This window comes from Sarcophilus harrisii, chromosome 4 (genome assembly GCF_902635505.1).
Source record: "Sarcophilus harrisii chromosome 4, mSarHar1.11, whole genome shotgun sequence".
Taxonomy (NCBI): Eukaryota; Metazoa; Chordata; class Mammalia; order Dasyuromorphia; family Dasyuridae; genus Sarcophilus; species Sarcophilus harrisii.
The window spans coordinates 112,132,943-112,153,185 of record NC_045429.1 but is presented as its reverse complement, the minus strand read 5'-3'; the positions used below and the strand labels follow the sequence as shown (position 1 = coordinate 112,153,185).

At 35.2% G+C, this 20,243-nt stretch overlaps 1 protein-coding gene across 1 annotated transcript in view; it reads left to right on the top strand.

Moving 5' to 3' along the window:
- Nucleotides 1–15,810, top strand: part of LOC100915424 (usherin-like) — a 254,245-nt gene extending 238,435 nt beyond the window's left edge. The window contains exon 20 of the mRNA XM_031968582.1: nucleotides 15,536–15,810. Coding sequence (XP_031824442.1) covers nucleotides 15,536–15,810 — 275 coding nt within the window. The remainder of the gene's footprint in view (nucleotides 1–15,535) is intronic.
- Nucleotides 15,811–20,243: the final 4,433 nt, after the last annotated feature.

Here is a 20,243-nt window from a genome sequence, read left to right as displayed (position 1 = left end):
AAGAAAGATAATTGAAAGGACTCCCTGCAATGATTATCTTAGGAACAAAATCCCTGAAATTTCAATGCATGAAATTCAAATTTGTAAATACTTGCCAAAGAGATTTACATGCCAGGGTTGGACTTCCATGGTTTATGAGATGGGTCAGCAGGCAAATTCAGGGGGCTGGGAAAAGTCATCCCTTGATGTCCATCTTTTTTTCAGATTGTGCTTTTTTTCTGCTGCTATACTTCACACTGCTTTACGTGCATAATTTCTCATCTATAATTATGGTACAGCCTGCTCATGCCTATCATGTACTGCTCTACTGAGTGTGTGATCTTCAGCTTCGACTTTTGAGAAATGGTGGTACTGCAAGGCTTGCAACCATGCAACAAACTGAAAGTATATTTGCCACACAAAAGATGGGTCTTTGTTTCAAAGAGAAGATTGGAATCATTAGAGGAATCATGAACTTTCTTAAAGGCAATCTATCCCCCTTTCTTCCTCCTGTTCAATTCTGGGTCCAGCTTATTATCCATTTGCTATGCCTATAAAAATTATATGCGGTCATGGGACTCATTCATGAAACAAAGGAAGTTTAACCAATTTAAATCAGTCACTGCAATGAGGAGCCCCAAAGAGTGTGCTCTTTGGTAGTGCAACTACCTTTTACCAGCAAATATTTGATCAGAGGGAATAATGTAGTGAATGTAGGTTCAGAATGGCCCCCCTTAAAACTTGGTCTCAGTTACTTACTGGCTATATGATCCTGAGCAAGTCATTTAACCTCTAGTTTACACTTGTAAAAATGGAGATAATAATGATTCTTGCTTCCTAGGACTTTTTTGAGAATAAAATGAAATATTATTTACAAAATACTGAACAAAAGTTTAGAAATGATTCCATCAGTGACAGTGCAGTTGCCTCTTTGTATAGAGTTCTCCATGTCCTATGGAAGGAAGTAGAAAAGCCACCAAGTAATATAAAGGTTGGAATAGCATTTTTTTTTAGTCTAAGGAAATAGAACAAAGATAAACTGGAGTAAACACAATGATGAGGCTCTGAAGGAAAAGATTTCAAGCTTTTTGAAAGAGATCTGAATAAAAATACTATTATTAAAATGATGATGATAATTATAGCTAGCATTTTAAGGTTTGTAAAGTACTTTACTTATCATTTATTTGCTATTCACAAATGTCCTGAAAAGTAATTTTATCTATCTATCTATCATCTATACTTATCTATCACAGATGATGCAACTGAGAATAAATGGTAAAATAAGTATCCAGGGTTTCATAGCTAGTAAATGTCTGAAGCAGGATTGAAACCAGGATCTTCTTGACTCCAGATCTAGCACATTATCCACTATGCTACTTACTACCAGTCTCATTTCCAGAAAATGGAATTTTTACTCATTGATCTTTCTACATTTTCAGTAAATCAAGAAGCACTTACTATATGTCAGACACTGTGCTGGGCACTGGGGATATATCTCTACAAAATTAATATGGGAACAATCTGCTTATCTATCCAGAGCATACTTGAAAAAGTATAAGAAAGTAAAAGAAAGTGAAAGTGGAAGAAAATATAAAATATTGCTGTAATTCTTGTTGATTGACTATGAAAGATAGAATTTGTTTTGTTAGAACAAAATGCCACTTAAAAGGTCTCATTCAATTACAATTATAACTAGTACATGTATTTCTTTAGGGTTTGCAAAGTATAATATCCCAGTTGACCTTTAGAAGATAGGTACTATTATTATATTTTCTCAATAGTATTTTGTTTTCCTAAGTAAATGTAAGAGATAGTTTTTGATATTCATTTTTGTAAGACTTTGTAATTTGAATTGTTTCCCTTCTTTCCCTTATATCCCCTCCCCAAGATAACAAGCAATCTGATACATATACAATTTAAACATATTTCTATATTTATCATGTTGTATAAGAAAAATCAAACCAAAATGGAAAAACCAAGAGAAGGAAAAAAAGAAACAAACAAAAAGGTGAAAATACTATGCTTCAATCTGCATTCAGCCTCCATAGTTGTCTCTCTGGATATGATTGGCATTTTCCAACCCAAGTCTTTTGGAATTGTCTTGGATCACTGGATTGCTGAAAAGGGTTAAATTTATTATAGTTGATCATTACATAATCTTGCTGTAACTGTGTACAGTAGTCTCCTGGTTTTGTTTACTTTGCTCAGCATCAGTTCTTGTAAAGTCTTTCCAGGCTTTTCTGAAATCAACTTGCTCATCATTTTTTTTTATAGAACAATAATGTTCCATTACATTCATATACCATAACTTATTCAACCATTCCCCAGCTGATGGGCATCTACTCAATGTCCAATTCCTTGCCACCATAGAAAGAGCTGATACAAACATATTTGTATATGTAAGTCTTTCTTACCTCTTTTATTATTTCTTTGGGATAGAGAACCAGTAGTTACACTGTTGGATCAAAAGGTTATGTCGAATTTTATAGCCCTTTGGGCTTCCCAGAATTGCTCTCCAGAATGGTTTGATCATTTAACAATTCTACTGGCAACTTATCCAGTATTATAGGTACTATTATTATCTCTCCTTTATGGTTAAGAAAACTGGGGAAGACAGAAATTACAATTTTCCCAGAGTCAGAGCTAGTGTCTGAGATTAGTTTTGAATTTATTTTTCCTGACACCAAATCCTGTATTCTATCTACTGTGCCATATAAGTAAATATCACCCAGGCATTTGTAAAAATCAAAGAAAGTTCCTTAAAAGATGTAATCACAAATATAAACAAATATTCTGTCTAAAACAGAATTCATAATCTTTACATCTCAAAGTCACTCTTCTTCTAAACTTCCCATTTCTACTGAGAACTGCATTACCTCCCCTTGAACATTATCTTAGATACTTTCTTCTAATTTACGCTACATATCCAATCAGTAGCTAAAGTGCATAAGTTTTACTCCCATGGTATCTCATATCCATTCCTTTCCACTCAGACAGTGTCCACTTTAGTTTAGGTCCTTCCCTTTTTTTACTCGAACTATTTGAGACATGCTGTATAAACTCCTTGGTTTGGCATTTAAAGTCTTTTACCATGCAGCTTCACTTTACATTTATTTTTAGCTTTAGTTGCTTGATTGATTTGGTGATCTTCTCATTAGTAACATCAAACAAGATATAAAAAAGAGTGACATATATTCTCCAAAAATGATTGGCACAATTGAATAGGATGTGAAACATAGAGTCCAAAAGGAAGAACAATTCTCTATAGACAATGATGTCCTTTAGATATTTCATCAATGGATCACATTGTACTTGTGGCATCAATAACCAGAACACTGTAAAGCCTCCTAAACAAGAATTGAAATTACATTAAAGATTTTGGCCTACCTTTTCATACAAGAAAAAAACGAATCTTTTCTGCCTGCCTTCCTTCCTTCCTTCCTTCCTTTCTTTTTTCTTTCTTCCCTCCCTCCTTCCCTCTCTCCTTCCTTTTCTCCTTCCCTGTCTTCCTCCTTCCCTCCTTCCCTGCCTCCCTCTCTTCCTCCCTCCTCTGCTTTGCTTCCTTCTTTCCATATATCCTGGCCAGTGTTTACATATCCTGGAGAGATAGTGTTCCTGGATACTGAGCTGAACCCAGAATTAAACAGGAATTGGAGAATGGACTGCTATTGTCTTTGAAAAATTGTTTGGTGCTTATAATAATACCAGGCTTCTCCTTGAAACCAGGCTTCACCTTTCAGTAGTAGTATTCCCTTGTTGATGCTGTGTGGTTAAGAGTAAGATAGCCCTATCCTCTCTGGTTACATGTTCTGCAACCACCTTGACAACCACTTTCTTCCCCACATCAGAGGCCATGTTCTTTCATGGAACATAAGAAGTCCAGCTAAAGAGTACTTCACTCTTTTGCTCTGGCCATCTACTTCAGAATTTCCTTGCTACTCCACTAGACACCATGTATCTTGTGACATGTGACTATCTCTCAGAAAAACCCTATCTACATATCATCTTCCTCCCTCACCCCTGGCCATCTATTTCAAAATCTTCTTGGGTTCTTTTCCCTTTCCCTTCCCACTTCTCTCTTTCCCTAAATTCTATAATCATAAACCAGCATCAAATCACTACTACTACTCTTCCTGTATGGGGTGTGTGCATTGACTCCCATATACCTTAACTTACCATCCCCATATCTTTCTGGACCAAAGTTTCTCTTCTAAGCTATCACTCCTCTTTACATGTTGTTTTATCTATTAAAACATAAGTTCTTTGATTGCAGGCATACATCATATTTGTTATATAGCAAATGCTTAATAAATGTTTTTATTTCATTATTCATTTATGAAGTTAAAGTTATTGGTCATCCAAAGTATAGTGGAGAAGTATATGATGTATGTGACTAGCTTGGAACATATTATCAAGGAAGAATTTTATTGGAGAAGTTACAGAGGATGTCATTAGAAATATATATAACTGAAAAAGAAAGTAAGTTGGTCATATACAAAGGATGAGAAATACCTAATGGATGGCTTGGATGCTTAGTTGGTTTCCACATGAAGTCAAGACATCTTAAGATAGGCCCTCTCTGTGGACAATTTAATGGTAGCATATCATTACCAAGCTCTTATTATGTCCTTATTTTGTGCCAAGTATCATGCTAGGTGCCATTGTTTAGTCGTTTCAGTCCTGCCTTACTCTTTGTGACCCCGTTTGGGGTTTTCCTGGCAAAGACACTGGAGTGGTTAGCCATTTCCTTCTCCAGCTCATTTTATAGATGAAGAAACTGAGGCAAACAGAATTGAGGAACCTGCCCTGGCACACAGCTAATAAGTGCCTGAGGCCCAATTTGAATTGTGGAAAACAATTCCTCCTGGCTCTACACCCAGCTTTCTATCCACTATGCCACCTAGCTGCCCAGTTAGGTAGATTGGTTAATGTTGTTGTGGTGGTGGTGATTTGTCCTTCTCTCTTGAATAGGACCAATAACATCAGCAAGGTGAAGTCATGACTTGCAAGTGAATTAGATTTAAGTGAAGCAGGGCTTTACAGAGTCACTAGCTTCGCTCTCTCCTCTACAGCCATCTGGGTGCAGTGACTAGGATAATTGAAGATGGTTGTGATGCAGTGAGAGACATTGCCTTTTAACTTAAGGTCTTTCATAAGTCTTAATTTGTCCATTCAATGACCAAGGCTAGGTAAGAAATGAGGTAGAGAATGGCCTTTTTTACCTATTAAAAATGGATCTGAGAAGGGAAGAGTTTCTGGCCCAAACAAACAATTATTTACACCTACTTTGAACCAACAGATTTTGAACAAAGATCGAATGAGTTGGGCCCTATTCTTGGCTAATCAACAGCCAGAGTAATTTGGGTTTAAGGTATGGTCTTTGAGAAAAAATCTATCTCTTGAACCCTAAGATATCTTGAGAGGTTTCAATAATCACAATTTATATTCTTTTGGGCAGAGCTTCCAGAAGTAAGGGTATGATATCCTATGTTGACAGAGGGAGAGGGAGAGAAGGGAGAAGAAAAGAAGAGAGAGGAAAGAGGGAGAGAGGGAAGGAAAGAGAAAGGGAAGGAAGGAGGAAAGAAAAAAGGAGGGAAGCCTGACTAACTGGAACTGGCCTGTTGGGTCCTCAGTGATAAAACTACTAATTCTCAAAGATTTTTTTCTTAATTCTTGAAGAGGACCAATACTATCAGAATGATTTGCAGTGAGTTAGATTTAAGTGAAGTAGGGCTGTGCAAAGTCTTCTCCAAAGCCGTCTAGGTCCAATAGCAAGATATAATTAGAGCAATTGGAAATAGCCCCGTTAGGTACTAGTGTGTGTGTGTGTGTGTGTGTGTGTGTGTGTGTGTGTGTAGTCATTGTACCTGCTCTTGGGAAACAGTCTGTTGATGCAATAAAATACATCCATAGATAAGTAAATGTAGGATACATTTAAAATAAATATAAAATGGGTTTTTTAAATAAGGTAAGGCTTATACAGCTGAAGGAATTAAAAAAAATCTTATTGAAGAAAGTGACACTTGAATTGAACCTTAAAGAAATGTAGAGATTCCAAGAGCCAGAGGTGAGAAGGGAGAGCATCCCAGGAGGTAGAAAAGAGAAGCACTTTATGTTCTTTGATCTGCAATATTGAAGAGGGTACCAGAGTAGATGACATTGAATTTTAGATTTCCTCAAAGTACATAAGCATATATAGCAACTTTTTTTTTAGTCAGAATTGATCTAAAATATGCAGGAAAAATCTTCTAAGAGCACAAAGTTGCTGAATAAACTTTGCAGGAAATAGAAAGAACTTGGTTCCATTAACTTCATTGCTTATCACTCACCATTCTCAAAAATCCTTTCAAAATTCAGATTCAAGTAGTCTTTTTCTTACATTTTAAACTCCCTGATCACCAATATCTCATCTACTTTGGTAATATCTTTAACTTTTTTCATGGAAATTATTTTCTTTCTTAGTTTAGATAAGTTTAGAGCAGAATAGGGGCATCTCTATGTCTAAAAGCAAGTGTTTCTCACCTGCATTGTATTAATATTTGCATTACCTTTAGCTGGATGCTTCAGTGATACCACACAAACACAATATCATACTTCTTCCTATTACACCCATTGTCCTGGTCTAAACTCTGTGTGTGTGTGTGTGTGTGTGTGTGTGTGTGTGTATGTGTGTGTGTGTGTTGCTGTACTCATTGAAAGAACATGAAAGTTTGCTTAGAATTTTGTCTTCTGATGCTCAAATGAAATGATTTACTTATAATTACTATTTAAAATGGGATTTTGAAAACCAGTTTACAACCTCATTTTTAAACTTTTATAATTCTTTCAGACCTGAGAAGATTTGCTAGCCAAAAAATAAATGAATTTATTTATCAACTCATGGAAACATTGGTAAGTTGGTGGTTGTGATTTGGTTTATCATACCATATGTGAAATTTTCAAAATCTCTGAGTCAAATGAAGAAAAAAAATCCCAAAACAAAAAATCCCAAGAGCTTATATCTCTCAGTCATTTATCTTACCTACATTTAGTTTCTCTCTTGTTTGCTTTCTTTCTCTTTGGACAAAATATCTTCCATGATTTTCTTTCAATGACTGGATAAAAAATGGGATTATATTGATATTTCAGATCTAGCCAATGAAAATGATTACCATTCTGTATGACTAAAAGCCATAGTATGGAGAAGCCACATAGAGGGATTTGTATCATCATCATTCTTCCAGCATTTGCTTCTAGCCTGTCACTGAAGCAGGGAAGGTAGAATTAACTTGAAGGACATAGTCACCATAAGAATGCAATTTGGCAATAGCTTCAAATATTAGAAGTATCATTGATCCTTTAAAAAATGTCATAGTAAGAGAGCATATAGTTCCTTCTCATATCTCAGTAGGAAATAGGAGAAGAAAGGCTTGTAAAGCTCCATCTAGATAAGTTTTTTAACAACTGATTAAATGTAATATGGTTATAATTGTCTCCTATTTGTCCTTTTCTACTTCAAAAAGGAATTAAAACTGTGATTGGCATTGATGGCACTTTTACTATGCATTGTATTGACACTCCTTTTCTTCTGATGGCAATTACAGGGTTCAAAAGCTAATTTGTGGAAGATAGTCTTCCAGGGGCAGCTGCATCTGGCCTCTTGGCAGACTCCTTAAGCAGTGGTATTGGAAGCTTTAGAGTTGCCTCTGGGTTTGCTGGAGTAATGATGCTGATGGGCTGTCGTAGGCTCCTTGATGTCATTTTCTCTTTGATTACCCTTTTAATCTAGGTAATTTGTGCATTTTCATCCTTTGTGAATGAGGTCCAGAATAAACCCTTTTTGAGAGAGGGTCCTTTTTGAGTTCCATTCATATAGTTACAATGTGTCATTTCCTTTGCTTGTCATAAATCGGTCTTTCTGAGAAATATGGGCCACAGGCTTAAAACTACCCATATCCCATTAACCAGGTAATTAGTGATGCATTAAGTTTTCTTTCTGAAGCCAAAGTAAAATGCAGAGGCTGTTTGCTGCTGGGTTGAAAACACACATTGTTTTGCATGCATGTACATAAGTCTTTTCATTGTGAATAGGACCCAGAGTGATAAAACAAGCACTCTTAATATGTTAATTTATAATTTTAATTACAACAATCTTGTATATATAGTCATTAGTGAATACTAATATAAATATTTTTCTACCTTTTTATTCATAATGCATAAACCAATCATCCAGTTACTTCTCGGCAGTTGCCTGCTTTCGTTTCATAATACAATCTTTGTTCTTAGTTATGAATGCATTTTGTTTGTTCCTGTCTTGAATAATCCCTCATTAAGCTAGTCACTTTCTGCTCCATGCTAAAAAGGAAAAATTATCATGCAAATGTGGCATGCCATATTAAAAAGCACATTACCAAACACTTTTGTTGCTGTCCTTCAATTAGTTTCCCTTCTTTGAATTTAATTCCATTTGTTGTTAAACTAGTGACTTGATGTATGGACTCATGAATCTGAGGCTGCTGCCAAGAATGTGGGGGGAAAAAGCATCAAAGCCTCTTCAGAAAGCTGCAGAGGCGAGCTGAAATGAATTTGCCTCACCTTTGACAAGAACACTTGAACAGCACTGGAATCCTCTGATGATTCGGCTTGCCTAATTATCCAATTATTTATTTCAAGAATAAAAGGCACCATTTTACAATTAGAGAAGTGTATCTGAGAAGGATACAGAGAAGTGAATCTGAAAAATTTGGTAACGATGGATCACTTAAGGAACTTCCAAGATGAGCAGTATCTCCTCAAACTTGGCACAGCAAAGGTTCTCAAGAAGGTGTACTCTGCTATCTTAGTGAGATCTTTCAATGATCCAGAGTTATTTGTTTGGTTCTCAGAACACTTCCAAAAGTGGGTTACATTATTTGTTAGTCAACCCGGCGAATTTCCATGGTCTTTAAGCTCTGTTTAAGTTGTATTTCTCTTGATTAAAAGCTTTTGGTTCAAAGCGATACTTTTTAATTGCCTAATGATATAAGTCAGTTCTTAGGAAAGAACCGCACATTTAGGAGTTCATTTGCAATATAACTGAAAAATTCATTGCATGGCAGTAAAACAATTTACTGTTAATTACAAGGAGAAGAATTTGCTGTAGCATGCTCCCAGATTGCCATGAATCATGCAGCACTCCTAGAGATTTATAACAGATGTGTAAGTGGGATGAATTAGCAGGGTTTAATAACAGAGACACAAATCATGCAGACTTCAAGGAGCTTTAATTGATATACTAGAATGTGACGGGCATGAATCACTCAGCCATTCAACAGCACTGTAACATATGGTCAGCTCAATATGCTGCATCTTAAATCGGTTGGTGAGTCGTTGGTTGGCCCATATGGTGGTGGCAATATATTTTTCACGATTTTTAAAAAAATCTATTTTTAAAAAAGAGATATGATTATAATAAGTGCTTGTTATTGAATAGTTTCCCCAAAGACAGGCTGGGGTTTTGGAGAATTTGAAAAGGGCAGCTACCTCAAAGAAATTGAAGCTGTTGGGTTTATAACAACATCATTGGAGACGGCAAGCACAGAAGTGACTGTACCAATCAATGACCCAGCATACTTGAGGCCATGGTGAATTGTAGAGGACAACACAGCTGATAGTAGGGTAATCTGGGAAATCTCACTGGCGTGGTGGAGTAGCATGAATAAAATCCATGGTGTCAGTGTCAAGAGAAGTAGAGGAATGCCCATATTTGCCTGCCAATAAGGAGAGATCCTTTAGCATGAAATTGTGTATGTCCGTATTGCTATAATTTGGTCTTTTAAGGGAAGTAGTAAATATTCACACCTTACACTGTGTAATGTCCTCTTCAAGAGGATATCATCAAAGGGATACTGATAAACCATTAGATCAGAATAGCAGGATTCTCCTATAATTACTGAAGAATTATCATTTCAGGAGATGGAAACAGGTAGCTTGATAACGGTTTGTAACCTATACTGTAAACACATTTTTATTGGAACTAGAATCTGGCAGCTTTCTGAAAAGCTTTCGTAACATTAGTAAACCTGACAGACTTGAGAAAAGAGTATTGCAGCCTTAGAACTGTAGCTGCCAGAATTTAATGTCAACAATTAAAATTTATTTTGATCCTTACCTAGTGTTTATTACTGTTTGTATACACAACAGACCTTACTAATACAGAGATGCACTATTAGATGGAATTACCATCTGTTCAGAGTGAAATGCTGGCATCTGTCTTCGATTCTAAAGCTAAAATGATATTATTTCAAACAAAACAAAATTAACTGCTTTTTATTCACCAACTTCAATTGTGTGTGTGTGTGTGTGTGTGTGTGTGTGTGTGTGGCCACATAAGGAAAGGGCTTGTTTGCAAAGTTTTTAATGACCTTTGTCGCCATGTCTGCATTTAGATATATGGCTTTAACATAAGTTATATGAGCCATCTGTCTTAATTGGTCTTTTTGGTGCCCTCTTTCACACAATAGCATACAGCAATCATAGGCTTTTAAATACTGTTTTAGCTTTATAATACATTAAATATGTATTATATAGCAATGCATTAAAATAACATAATTAAAATATACAAAATGTGACTTTGAAACTGTGAGGCTACAATATGCAAATTATTTTGACAGATGTGTCTTTACCAAATGTAACTAAAAAAATAGATAAAAATTATACTCGATTCATTTTAACAAAGTCGCTACAGGTACTACAGTGACACCTTTAGGAAAATATATACCATATCTTTTATGCCTGGATATTGTTAATTTCCCTAAACACTAAGGCATATGTTAGAGATTTGTGTATAGCTTCCTCTCTCTCTCTCTCTCTCTCTCTCCCTCTTTCTCTCTCTCTCTCCCTCTCTTTCTCTCCTTTCATCCTCTCTCTCCCTCCCTCCCTTTCCTTCTCTCCTTCTCCCTCGCTCCCTTGCTTCTCTCCTCCTCCTCTTCCTCCTTTTCTCTTTTTCTCTTTGGTTTCCCTCCTTTTTCTCCTGCCATCTTATTCTCTGTCTCTATATTAGTTTTGGGCTCTGTTTCTCTAATTCTCCCTGTCTCTCCCTTCTGCGTCACTAGCTCCACTTCTGTCTGTGTGTCTTTCATATATCAGAACTTAAATTCCCTGTTAAAGATAATTTCTAGCTTTCTTTAAGGAAGGGAAAAGTGGTGAATCAAGGACACTGGCAGATACAATACTAATGTTAGATCAAAGATGCCACTTTCTGAAAAGCAAAGACTCCTATTCCATATATCACAAAATAATAAATTGTGTCACGCCAATGTTTAATGCGTGTACACAGTGCATTAACTGTAACTGTAGTACATTTATTTGTGCTGGAGGAGACTTGAAAATGATTAAAAAATCAATACTTCGCTGTCAGAGAAGCATGTGTTACGATGCATTTAAGTAGTTAATTGCATAAGCCCCATAAAAGCTTCAAGTTTGGGTAGCAGGGATGCCATAATTACAGTCCAAGCAGCTACCATTTATTAATGGTGGACTTTAAGGGAACACTGGTTATTGTCATCACTACTGGCTCTATGTACAGTTCAGAAATAATGGGCCTTCTACTCTCTCATCTGTGTAGAGAGAATGCCTGTGGCCCAGCAATTAATGAGAACCAGGGCCATCCCTGGTTGGCAGAAGTATAGATATTAGTGGGCAATGTTCTGTGATTGGTATACTTGCTATCCGGGGGAAATCTATAGGATTCTCTGAAGTTTACAAGATTTTCCTTTTGGGAGGACCTGACTTGAGCATACAGATAAGATAGAAAAATCTTCATATTGTGTGTTGTAACTGACAAAAATTTGTCTATGTCCTTGGCCAAGCCCTTTTTTAGATTTCATTTGATAATATTTTTGTTTGGAGAGAGGTAGTAGACACTATTAAATAGAAGCATTTTAGTTTTGCAGAGAATATCAAAAAATCACCTTGTTCCTATTAAATGCCAAAGGATTCCCTTCATAATCTCCTAATAGTTGACTTCTCTTGCTTATGGAAGGGCTCTTTTCATTTGAACATCTTAATTTTAGCAAGTTGGTAACACCTGAAATATTGTTGGTAACACTTAAAATATTGTCATAGCTATGTTGTCTTCAAAAAAACTTTTGTCTCAAAATTAAAAAGATAAATTCTTATTACAAAGTCATTTTTGTGTTTAATATTTTTATTTATTGAAATGCTCTGTTCTCAAGCCAGGCAGTTCAAGACTTCACCCCACCCTACTTTAATTCTGAGATTATAAATTTCTTTATGATGATGCAATACCAATTAGATTATAAAATCATAAATGATGCTTAAAGAGGAATTTGTAGCATATAGAGATTTTTAAAAAAGAATATTTATAAGACAGAAAACGGAAGTAGGATAAATTTTTTCTGGGTTAATGTAGGAAGACGTGCTAATGGTGTTAATGTAAAAAGTACGTGAACATTTTTTATTTAAAAGAAAAATGGATTAAGTTTTTTTATGATCATCTTCTTTAAACATGTTGGTTTCTGAAGGCAGTACTCATGTTTTAGATACTATCACAGAATTTAGAATGCTACAAATAACCAATGTCATGGTAACAGGTGACTTTTATGTGTTGCTCAGTCTGAACGGGAGAAAAAGAGTTGATTTATTACATAAGGATAGAATGCATCATTATTAGAAATTTTACTATATGTTGTTTAGAGGCTGTACCAAACATCCTATCTGGTCATTGTGATACATTACTTACTTATATAGAGGAAATTCTCTGTAACCCAAACTAATTTTTGTGATTTATTTTTATCTGATGTCAGTTGACTGCCAAAGTACTCCTTATGCTGTAGGAGAGGGAGAATCTTAATTACCCCCATTTTGTAAATGAAAAAAAAAAACACCTGAAATTTATATTCATTAAATGGTTTTCTTAAGATTTTATAGATTTGGCACTGGAGTCAAGAACTGAAATCTTACATAATACAGTTGTAACTGTTAGAGTATATGCCTTAATTTGCTGTGGGGTTTTGCTTTTGGTTGTTCAGCCAGCAAATGTAGTTATTCATATCTCTAAACCCATCACTTAGTGATTTTATGAAATCAGTGTACAATTTTCTCACTTTTTAACTACTTTTTACGTGTGCTTTTCTAACTGCTTTAGAAATCTCTGGGATCTTTTCATCATTCTGCTTTTGTGAGATTAGCCCAGTTAAATTGGTCTATAAAACTATACCTAACCCTCTCTTCTAGTCTTGGAGAAAACATTGAAGATAATGACTCAGTAGGGCACTTACTTTTTAGAACTAACAGGGATGGTAAAATCCTCTGCATGAGTCTGTTTGACAGACCAGCTGGGATTAAAAAAAGCCAAAGAATAAAAAAAAATGTGTTCTGACTAGAGACATCCTCTGACATTACCTCCCTAAGGCTAATATAACTGCTTCAAAGAAAGATTTCCCCATGAAACTAATAGGTGGTCTCCTACTGGCTAAAGTTAGAACACTTTCCACTAATTTTAGAGGGCTGTCAAAACCAATGGCATGTGCCATTACTGATAAGGACCATTTTACCATGTCACCAATTGGTAGGTCATGCCACCTGTTTAGAAGGTTAAATCAAAGATGGAGAATTGCTGGGAGTTTGATTTTTCTGACTTAACCTCCAAATTTATATCCCCAATCACAAAAAGAATATTGATTTTGATATACAAGAAGTGAATCAGATTATTAAGGCCACACAAGACTTGTTCAACATCTTCATTTTGCCAGTTTGATGGGATGATAGAGAGTTGCATCAGAATGTTGAAGACCAAATGAAGCATTGAAGAAAAGGCCACTGTGGACCATGGAACACCTGCTCAGTTACTGACTGCGTTTTTGCATACTTCCTCCAACTGTTCAGTAAATGAGGAGACATTGACATGGATACAAAAAATGTGGATGTTTTTTGACAGAAATTTAGCTAAATTGAATGTTTCTCCTATTAAAAGGGTTGCTTCTTGTACCTTAGGAAGTTTAAAAGGGGTCATAAAGATGACAGCTACAGAGTTCTACCTTTGGGGGCTAATCTTGGTTCTATACATGGAAAGGGCAAATAATCATGCTCCATAAATTACTTTTCATCCTCCTAACCTTTAATATCTAAAAGAAAGGCTATAGGTGTTGACATTGAATGACTGTTTAATAGGAATAGCACTTTGTAGATAAAATGAGTTCTCTATTTTTTTTTTTTTTACTAGCAACCTGATGGTAAAAAAATCCTGCATGGAGCTACAGAAAGAAAATTTCTGAGAATTAGCCACTAATATAGTTTTTGCAGTGAATGAATGTTATGCCCTGCTCTCTAGAGCCCCCAAGCTGGGGTGACAAAACAAATTGTTGCTTTCTAGAACCCCCACACTGGGATGATTAAGATATACCTTCCTAGTGGAGAAGTGATGAAGATGGGACTCCGGAGGATGGTGGAAAAATAGAGTCCGTTTATTTCAAGAGCTTTCCCCTTTTTATAATGTAACAAAAACAATATTGCGCACGTGGGACTACATAAGCAACTTGCTATTGTATGTAGTTTGCCATCTGATATCACTCTTCTACCTGGTATCATTCTGCTTCGATTTCATCACAGGCTGTCATCACCCCCTGACTTCTCAGGAAGGCCGAGAGCCCTTAGGGGAGATGGGTAACTGAACCAGACATTGTTAGCAGGTTCCCTCTGGGCTGAAGGGTCTTATACCTTACCCATAGTTTCCCTAATGACTGTGACCCTCCACAAATGAATGAGAAAATTAATGAAAAAAAATGAAGGATAAAGTGGAATAATGAACACGTTTGATAAACATTCATCAACTACAGTAATGGTATACCACGAATTACAATAGCATATAGAACATAACACTATCTGATCTTTTACTAAATCGGCTTTTCTATAACCCCTACACTCCTTGTTGAATGTCACTTAGAATAACTAAATGATGAAAATATAATTTCTAGATATGTATTTTGCTGAAAAATTCAATAGGTTCTTTTAAAATTAATAAAAAATGAATGTGTTATTAAGTTTTATTGAAATACCTATGGCAGTTATCTTAAGGATAGGTGTTTTTCTCCTATTTATTCTTTCATACATGTACCTTGAGACTTTATGCTTGAGCTTTTGCAATAGTTTCATAATAATATTTAGGTTTATGATTTGTTATATTTTTATGTACATATATGTTTTCTGGCTAGCTAAAGTGTAAACTGTCTAAGAGTTGGGATCATACCTCCACTGTCATCTTCATCCTCTTCATAGTTAGCATTTGTGTATAGTCCTTTAATGTTTACAAAGAGCTTTACAAATATTATTTCATTTGATTCCCTCAACATTGGCTTTGAACATGAATTTATTGATAATATTTGTAATTGGAGGGTCAATATTACTAATTTGGAGAGGTTCATCAACAGCTTGCAAAATGTTGAGGCATAACTCTTAATGACAGTTAAATGAGAAAGGGATCATCCATTTACAAAAGTATCCTTCCCAATAAAAATCAAATTCCTCAAGTTTTCAAATTTATCATGTTTGATTATAAGACACACTTTCTAATGCACAGCCCCTGCCCATGTGAGAGCTCCACATGTTGAAGGAATAAACCATACGACTATGAAGATTAGCTGGCCTCCACCTGGGGAACTGAATGGACCACCTCCCATCTACCAGCTAGAAAGAAAGGAGATATCTTTGTCAGCACTGGAAACTGAGATGATAAAAGGTGTCCGTTTTATTGGAAATGGATATTATAAATTCCCCAGCTCAACTCTGCCTGTCAATACAGACTTTACAGGTAACTACATTGATTATTTTTTTTATCTAGAAGGAACTGAATAGGTAATTCCCAAGTTATTTGCTATAATTCTGACAAATCTTTGAAATTAATACATAGTATATTTGTATATAGAAATTAATGCTAATTGAACACATGTATCAATGAAGACATTTTATTATTTTTTTTTCACTTTTTTATAATGATATGATCTCTTATAAGACATTGAGTTGTTGGGGAGTGGAGTGGTGAGGTGAGAGGAACTCAAAGTAATTTATTGGTTAAAACAGAATGCTTATCCAAACAACTTTATCCAAATATGCTTTATGCATAAGAAAGTTATGTTCTTCCCTGCTCTGTCCAAATCTCTTTAAATCATAGTTTACAAAACTCCAGTTATGGGAACCAGAGAACTGCTTTATGGTATATAAAGTATTGTCCTTATAACAAATCTATGAGATGACTAGGGCAAGTATTATTTATGATCCATTTCATAGATGAGGGAAGAGAGCCTCAGAAAGGTTAAATAATTGGAGTGTGATCACATGACTAATAAGGTCCAGATCTGAGATTAGAATCCAGGTCTTTTTTTTCCAAGAGTTCTTGGAATCATCAAGTGTTCTTTCACTCCAACATTTTTATGCAGTGTCTTTTTTTTTTTTTTTTTTGATCATGGATCACTTTTCTACCGATGTTAATTTACAAAAGTACAGGATTATGTGTGCAAAATCCTAAGCTTTAATTCAGAAGGACCCATTTTGTACATTAGTATTTGATAAATGTTTGTTAAATGGAATAGATGAATCAAGATCATTGAAATTCTATTAATAAGGAAGTAAACCAATGGGATAGCCTGTAAGAAACAATGTCTGATTAGCATTCATATAAGGCAGTTATACAGCACTAAGAAAAAAAAAAAGAAACTCCAGGATGAAAATAGAACTTAATTACTTGGTGAAATGGTTTTGTAAGCTGTGTTCCTGGTCAAACATTTGGCACTGTAACTTGTTTCACTGAGGAAGCAGTCTCAGTTTGTGTACAGCTGTGTGTTCCTGATGCAGGTGTGTCAGCCTAAATCTGCTAGGTAGGCACTGGACAGATTTTTGATGGGATCACCCACTGTTGTTGTACTGAAAGATGGAGTGGTCCATTTACTGTTAATAAATTTAGTTGTCCTCATCATCTCCCTGGCCAGTCTTATACTCAGGTTCAAGTGCTAGGGGCAGATGTATTCTCTGGGAAGTTTTCCAAATTAATCTTTAAAAAAGTTAGGCCATAAACATGAGTCTCACTGAGCAGGATCCTTCTGTCTATAACAAAAGCCTCCAGCTGTACTGAAAATGTGCTTGGAGTACACATTATTAAAGGGACGGCAAGATAAATAAAAGTATAATTTTAGATTGAGCAGTCCTTAAGTATTTGCCAAATCCCAGGCAAAGGAAGAAACGTTTCATTTATTTAGTGTTATCATTGTGTTACCAATAACATTTTCATCAATAGTTTAACCTTCCTTGGTCCCCATTCCCATCTTCACTGCATTTTTCAGATTTTCTGTCACTTGAAAAGTACAGAGTAACCTTTGAAACCTCAATATCTGATTTGGCAGAATTATTTCATGATAACTCTCTATAAGTTATAGAAGAGTTACCTATGTGTATCCAAGGAAGAAATTTCCTCACTGAGTTTCTTTCACTGATTAAATCACATTTCTGGACCCCTCTTTCTTTTCTCAAAAATTTTACTCAATTAACCAACACGATTGGATTTTGAAAATCCATCAGAGTTTTTTCTGGTGCTATATAAGTACAATCTTAGAAAGATATAGGTAATATGCCAAAAGCATATATGACAATTGAGATGGAGAGGAAATTCAGAATGTTGGATAAGAAAGACACTTGTATTAAATGAAACAAATCAGTAATACTAAAAGTTTCTGTTTCTTTTAAATTATAGTTTTTTATGATCACAATTTGTGACTAATGATTGGTATTAGATAGCTGGGTGATACAATAAATAGAGCACTTACTATACAACTCTCAGATTGGCTAAGATGACAGAAAAAGATAATGATGAATGTTGGAGGAGATGTGGGAAAACTGGGACATTGATACATTGTGGGTGGACTTGTGAACTGATTCAACCATTTTAGAGAGCAATTTGGAACTATGCCCAAGGAGTTATCAAACTGTGTATACCCTGTGATCTAGCAGTGTTTCTGCTGGGCTTGTATTCAGAGATCATAAAGGAGGGAAAAGGAACAATGTGCAAAAATGTTTGTGGCAGCTCTTTTTGAAGTGACAAGAAACTGGAAACTGAGTGGATGCTCATCAGTTGGCTGAACAAGTTATGGTATATGAATGTTATGGAATATTATTATTTTATAAGAAATGATCAGCAGAATGATTTCAGAGAGGCCTGGAGAAATTTACATGAACTGATGCTGAGTGAAATGAGCAGAAGCAGAAGTCATTATACAGGGCAACAGCAATGATCAATATACAATGATCAATTCTGATGGATGTGGCTTTTTTCAGCAATGAGATTATTTAGATCAGTTCCAATGATCTTGTGAAAAGGAGCCATCTGCACCTAGAAAGAGGACTGTGGGAACTGAGTGTGAATCACTACATAGTACTTTTCACTCTTTTTGTTGTTGTTTGCTTGCATTTTGTGTTCTTGCTCTTTTTTTCCCTTTTGATCTTATTTTTCTTGTGCAGCATGATGATTGTGGAAATATGTATAGAAGAACTGCACATGTTTAACATATATTGGATTACTTGATGTCTAGGGGAGGGAGTGGTAAAAGGGAGGGAAAAATTTGGAACACAAAGTTTTGCAAAGGTGAATATTGAAAATTACCCATGCATATATTTTGAAAATTAAAAACAAACTTTAATTAAAAAATAAATAGAGCACTGAGTCTGGAATCAAGACAAGTTAAAATATAACCAATATAAAAATAAACCAATCTTGTTTCTAATTCTTTGCTAGAATAAAAAATATTACTTAAAATAGTTTTGTACATGTGGTCCTTTAACCTATATCTTTAACTTCTTTGGGGTGTATATACTGATATATAGTGTTACCTACTTGTATTTAACTTATATTTCTCTTACATACTTAATTTAATTTGGAATTTTATGAATTTTTTTCCTTTTGATGATGTGGATCACACCCATCAATGCTTTCCAATCTTGGGTGATTAGTTCATTTCCCCCTTTAAATTTACTGCAAGGCATCTATATCCAAGATGATAATGCCATTTCTTACCTGCAACCTCCCTCTCTGGTTGGCTGTTTCCTTCTAAGATCTTCATTTTAAAAAGGTCCAAGCTAGCTTCATGTCTTCATTCCTCTCCAGACTGGATTTCAGACTGTCTTAGATTTATTCTGCAAGGCTTCTGTGCCATATACTTTCAACTCTTTCCATTCATTCTTTCCCAACACTTATTTTCAGTTTTCAGTTTATTTTGCACATTAAGATACAACTTCCTTGAAGGCAGAGACTTGTATTCTAGTGCTTCACACAGCATCTGGCATCTAGTAGGATCCTTAACAAATCCTTGTTGCCTTGATGGTTGTGGGAAGCTTAAGATTGGAGTTTTTTTTTCTTTCCAATTTTTTGCTACTTCTCAAAGGCATCTCTGAAGGCTACTTCAAAAACTCATTTTCCTGAGCTGGAATTTTATTCTTCTTATTTTGTTCCTCTTTCTTTCCAAATCCATCTATATTGTCTGTCTCAGGTGTGTGTGTGTGTGTGTGTGTGTGTCTGTGTCTGTGTATGTGTATGCATATTGGTTAACAAGATCTATGTATGAATCACTGTTGAAATCTGGCAATAGATTTTATTCATTATTTTGTCTTTTCTATGTGGATAGTCAGATCCAACTCCTTTGAATGACTTCAGATCTTTTCCAGGAACAAATGTTCCTGTAATGTTCTGGAATTTGATACAATTAGCACAACGTTACTAATATGGATGAAAATCTGAAAGATCTCCCCATCCACAGATTGTAATTGTCCCAACACAGATTTCTATGTGATTTTCTTAATTCATTTCTAGCTGTCTTATAAAACCATAATGTTATGGTCCAAGTATGGTGGTTCCATTGTCTCTGGTGGAAAACATAATTTTTTAAAGAATTATGTTGGCAAATCTTTTCCATTTTTCTTCTGTTTGTTGTCCTCTTTCCATTTTCATTTTTTTCTTTGTTGGATGTCTTGCTAAAAGTTTCTTTAAAATTTTCTCTTCATTATAAGCTGATATGGATCAAAAACATCCATCATTTTTCTTTATGAGATTTCACAAATGAACTTATCTTCTAATCTGATATTACTCTTGGCAGTCATCTCTTTCTATTTGGCAAGTGTCATGTATTTTCTGACTAAGGCTCCTTCTGGGATCTTTTGTTCTCCTTGTTATGGCAATTAATTTATATTGGTTTAATGTCAGTATAAATTATTAAAAATATTACAGATGTCATTTCTGTTATCCATTT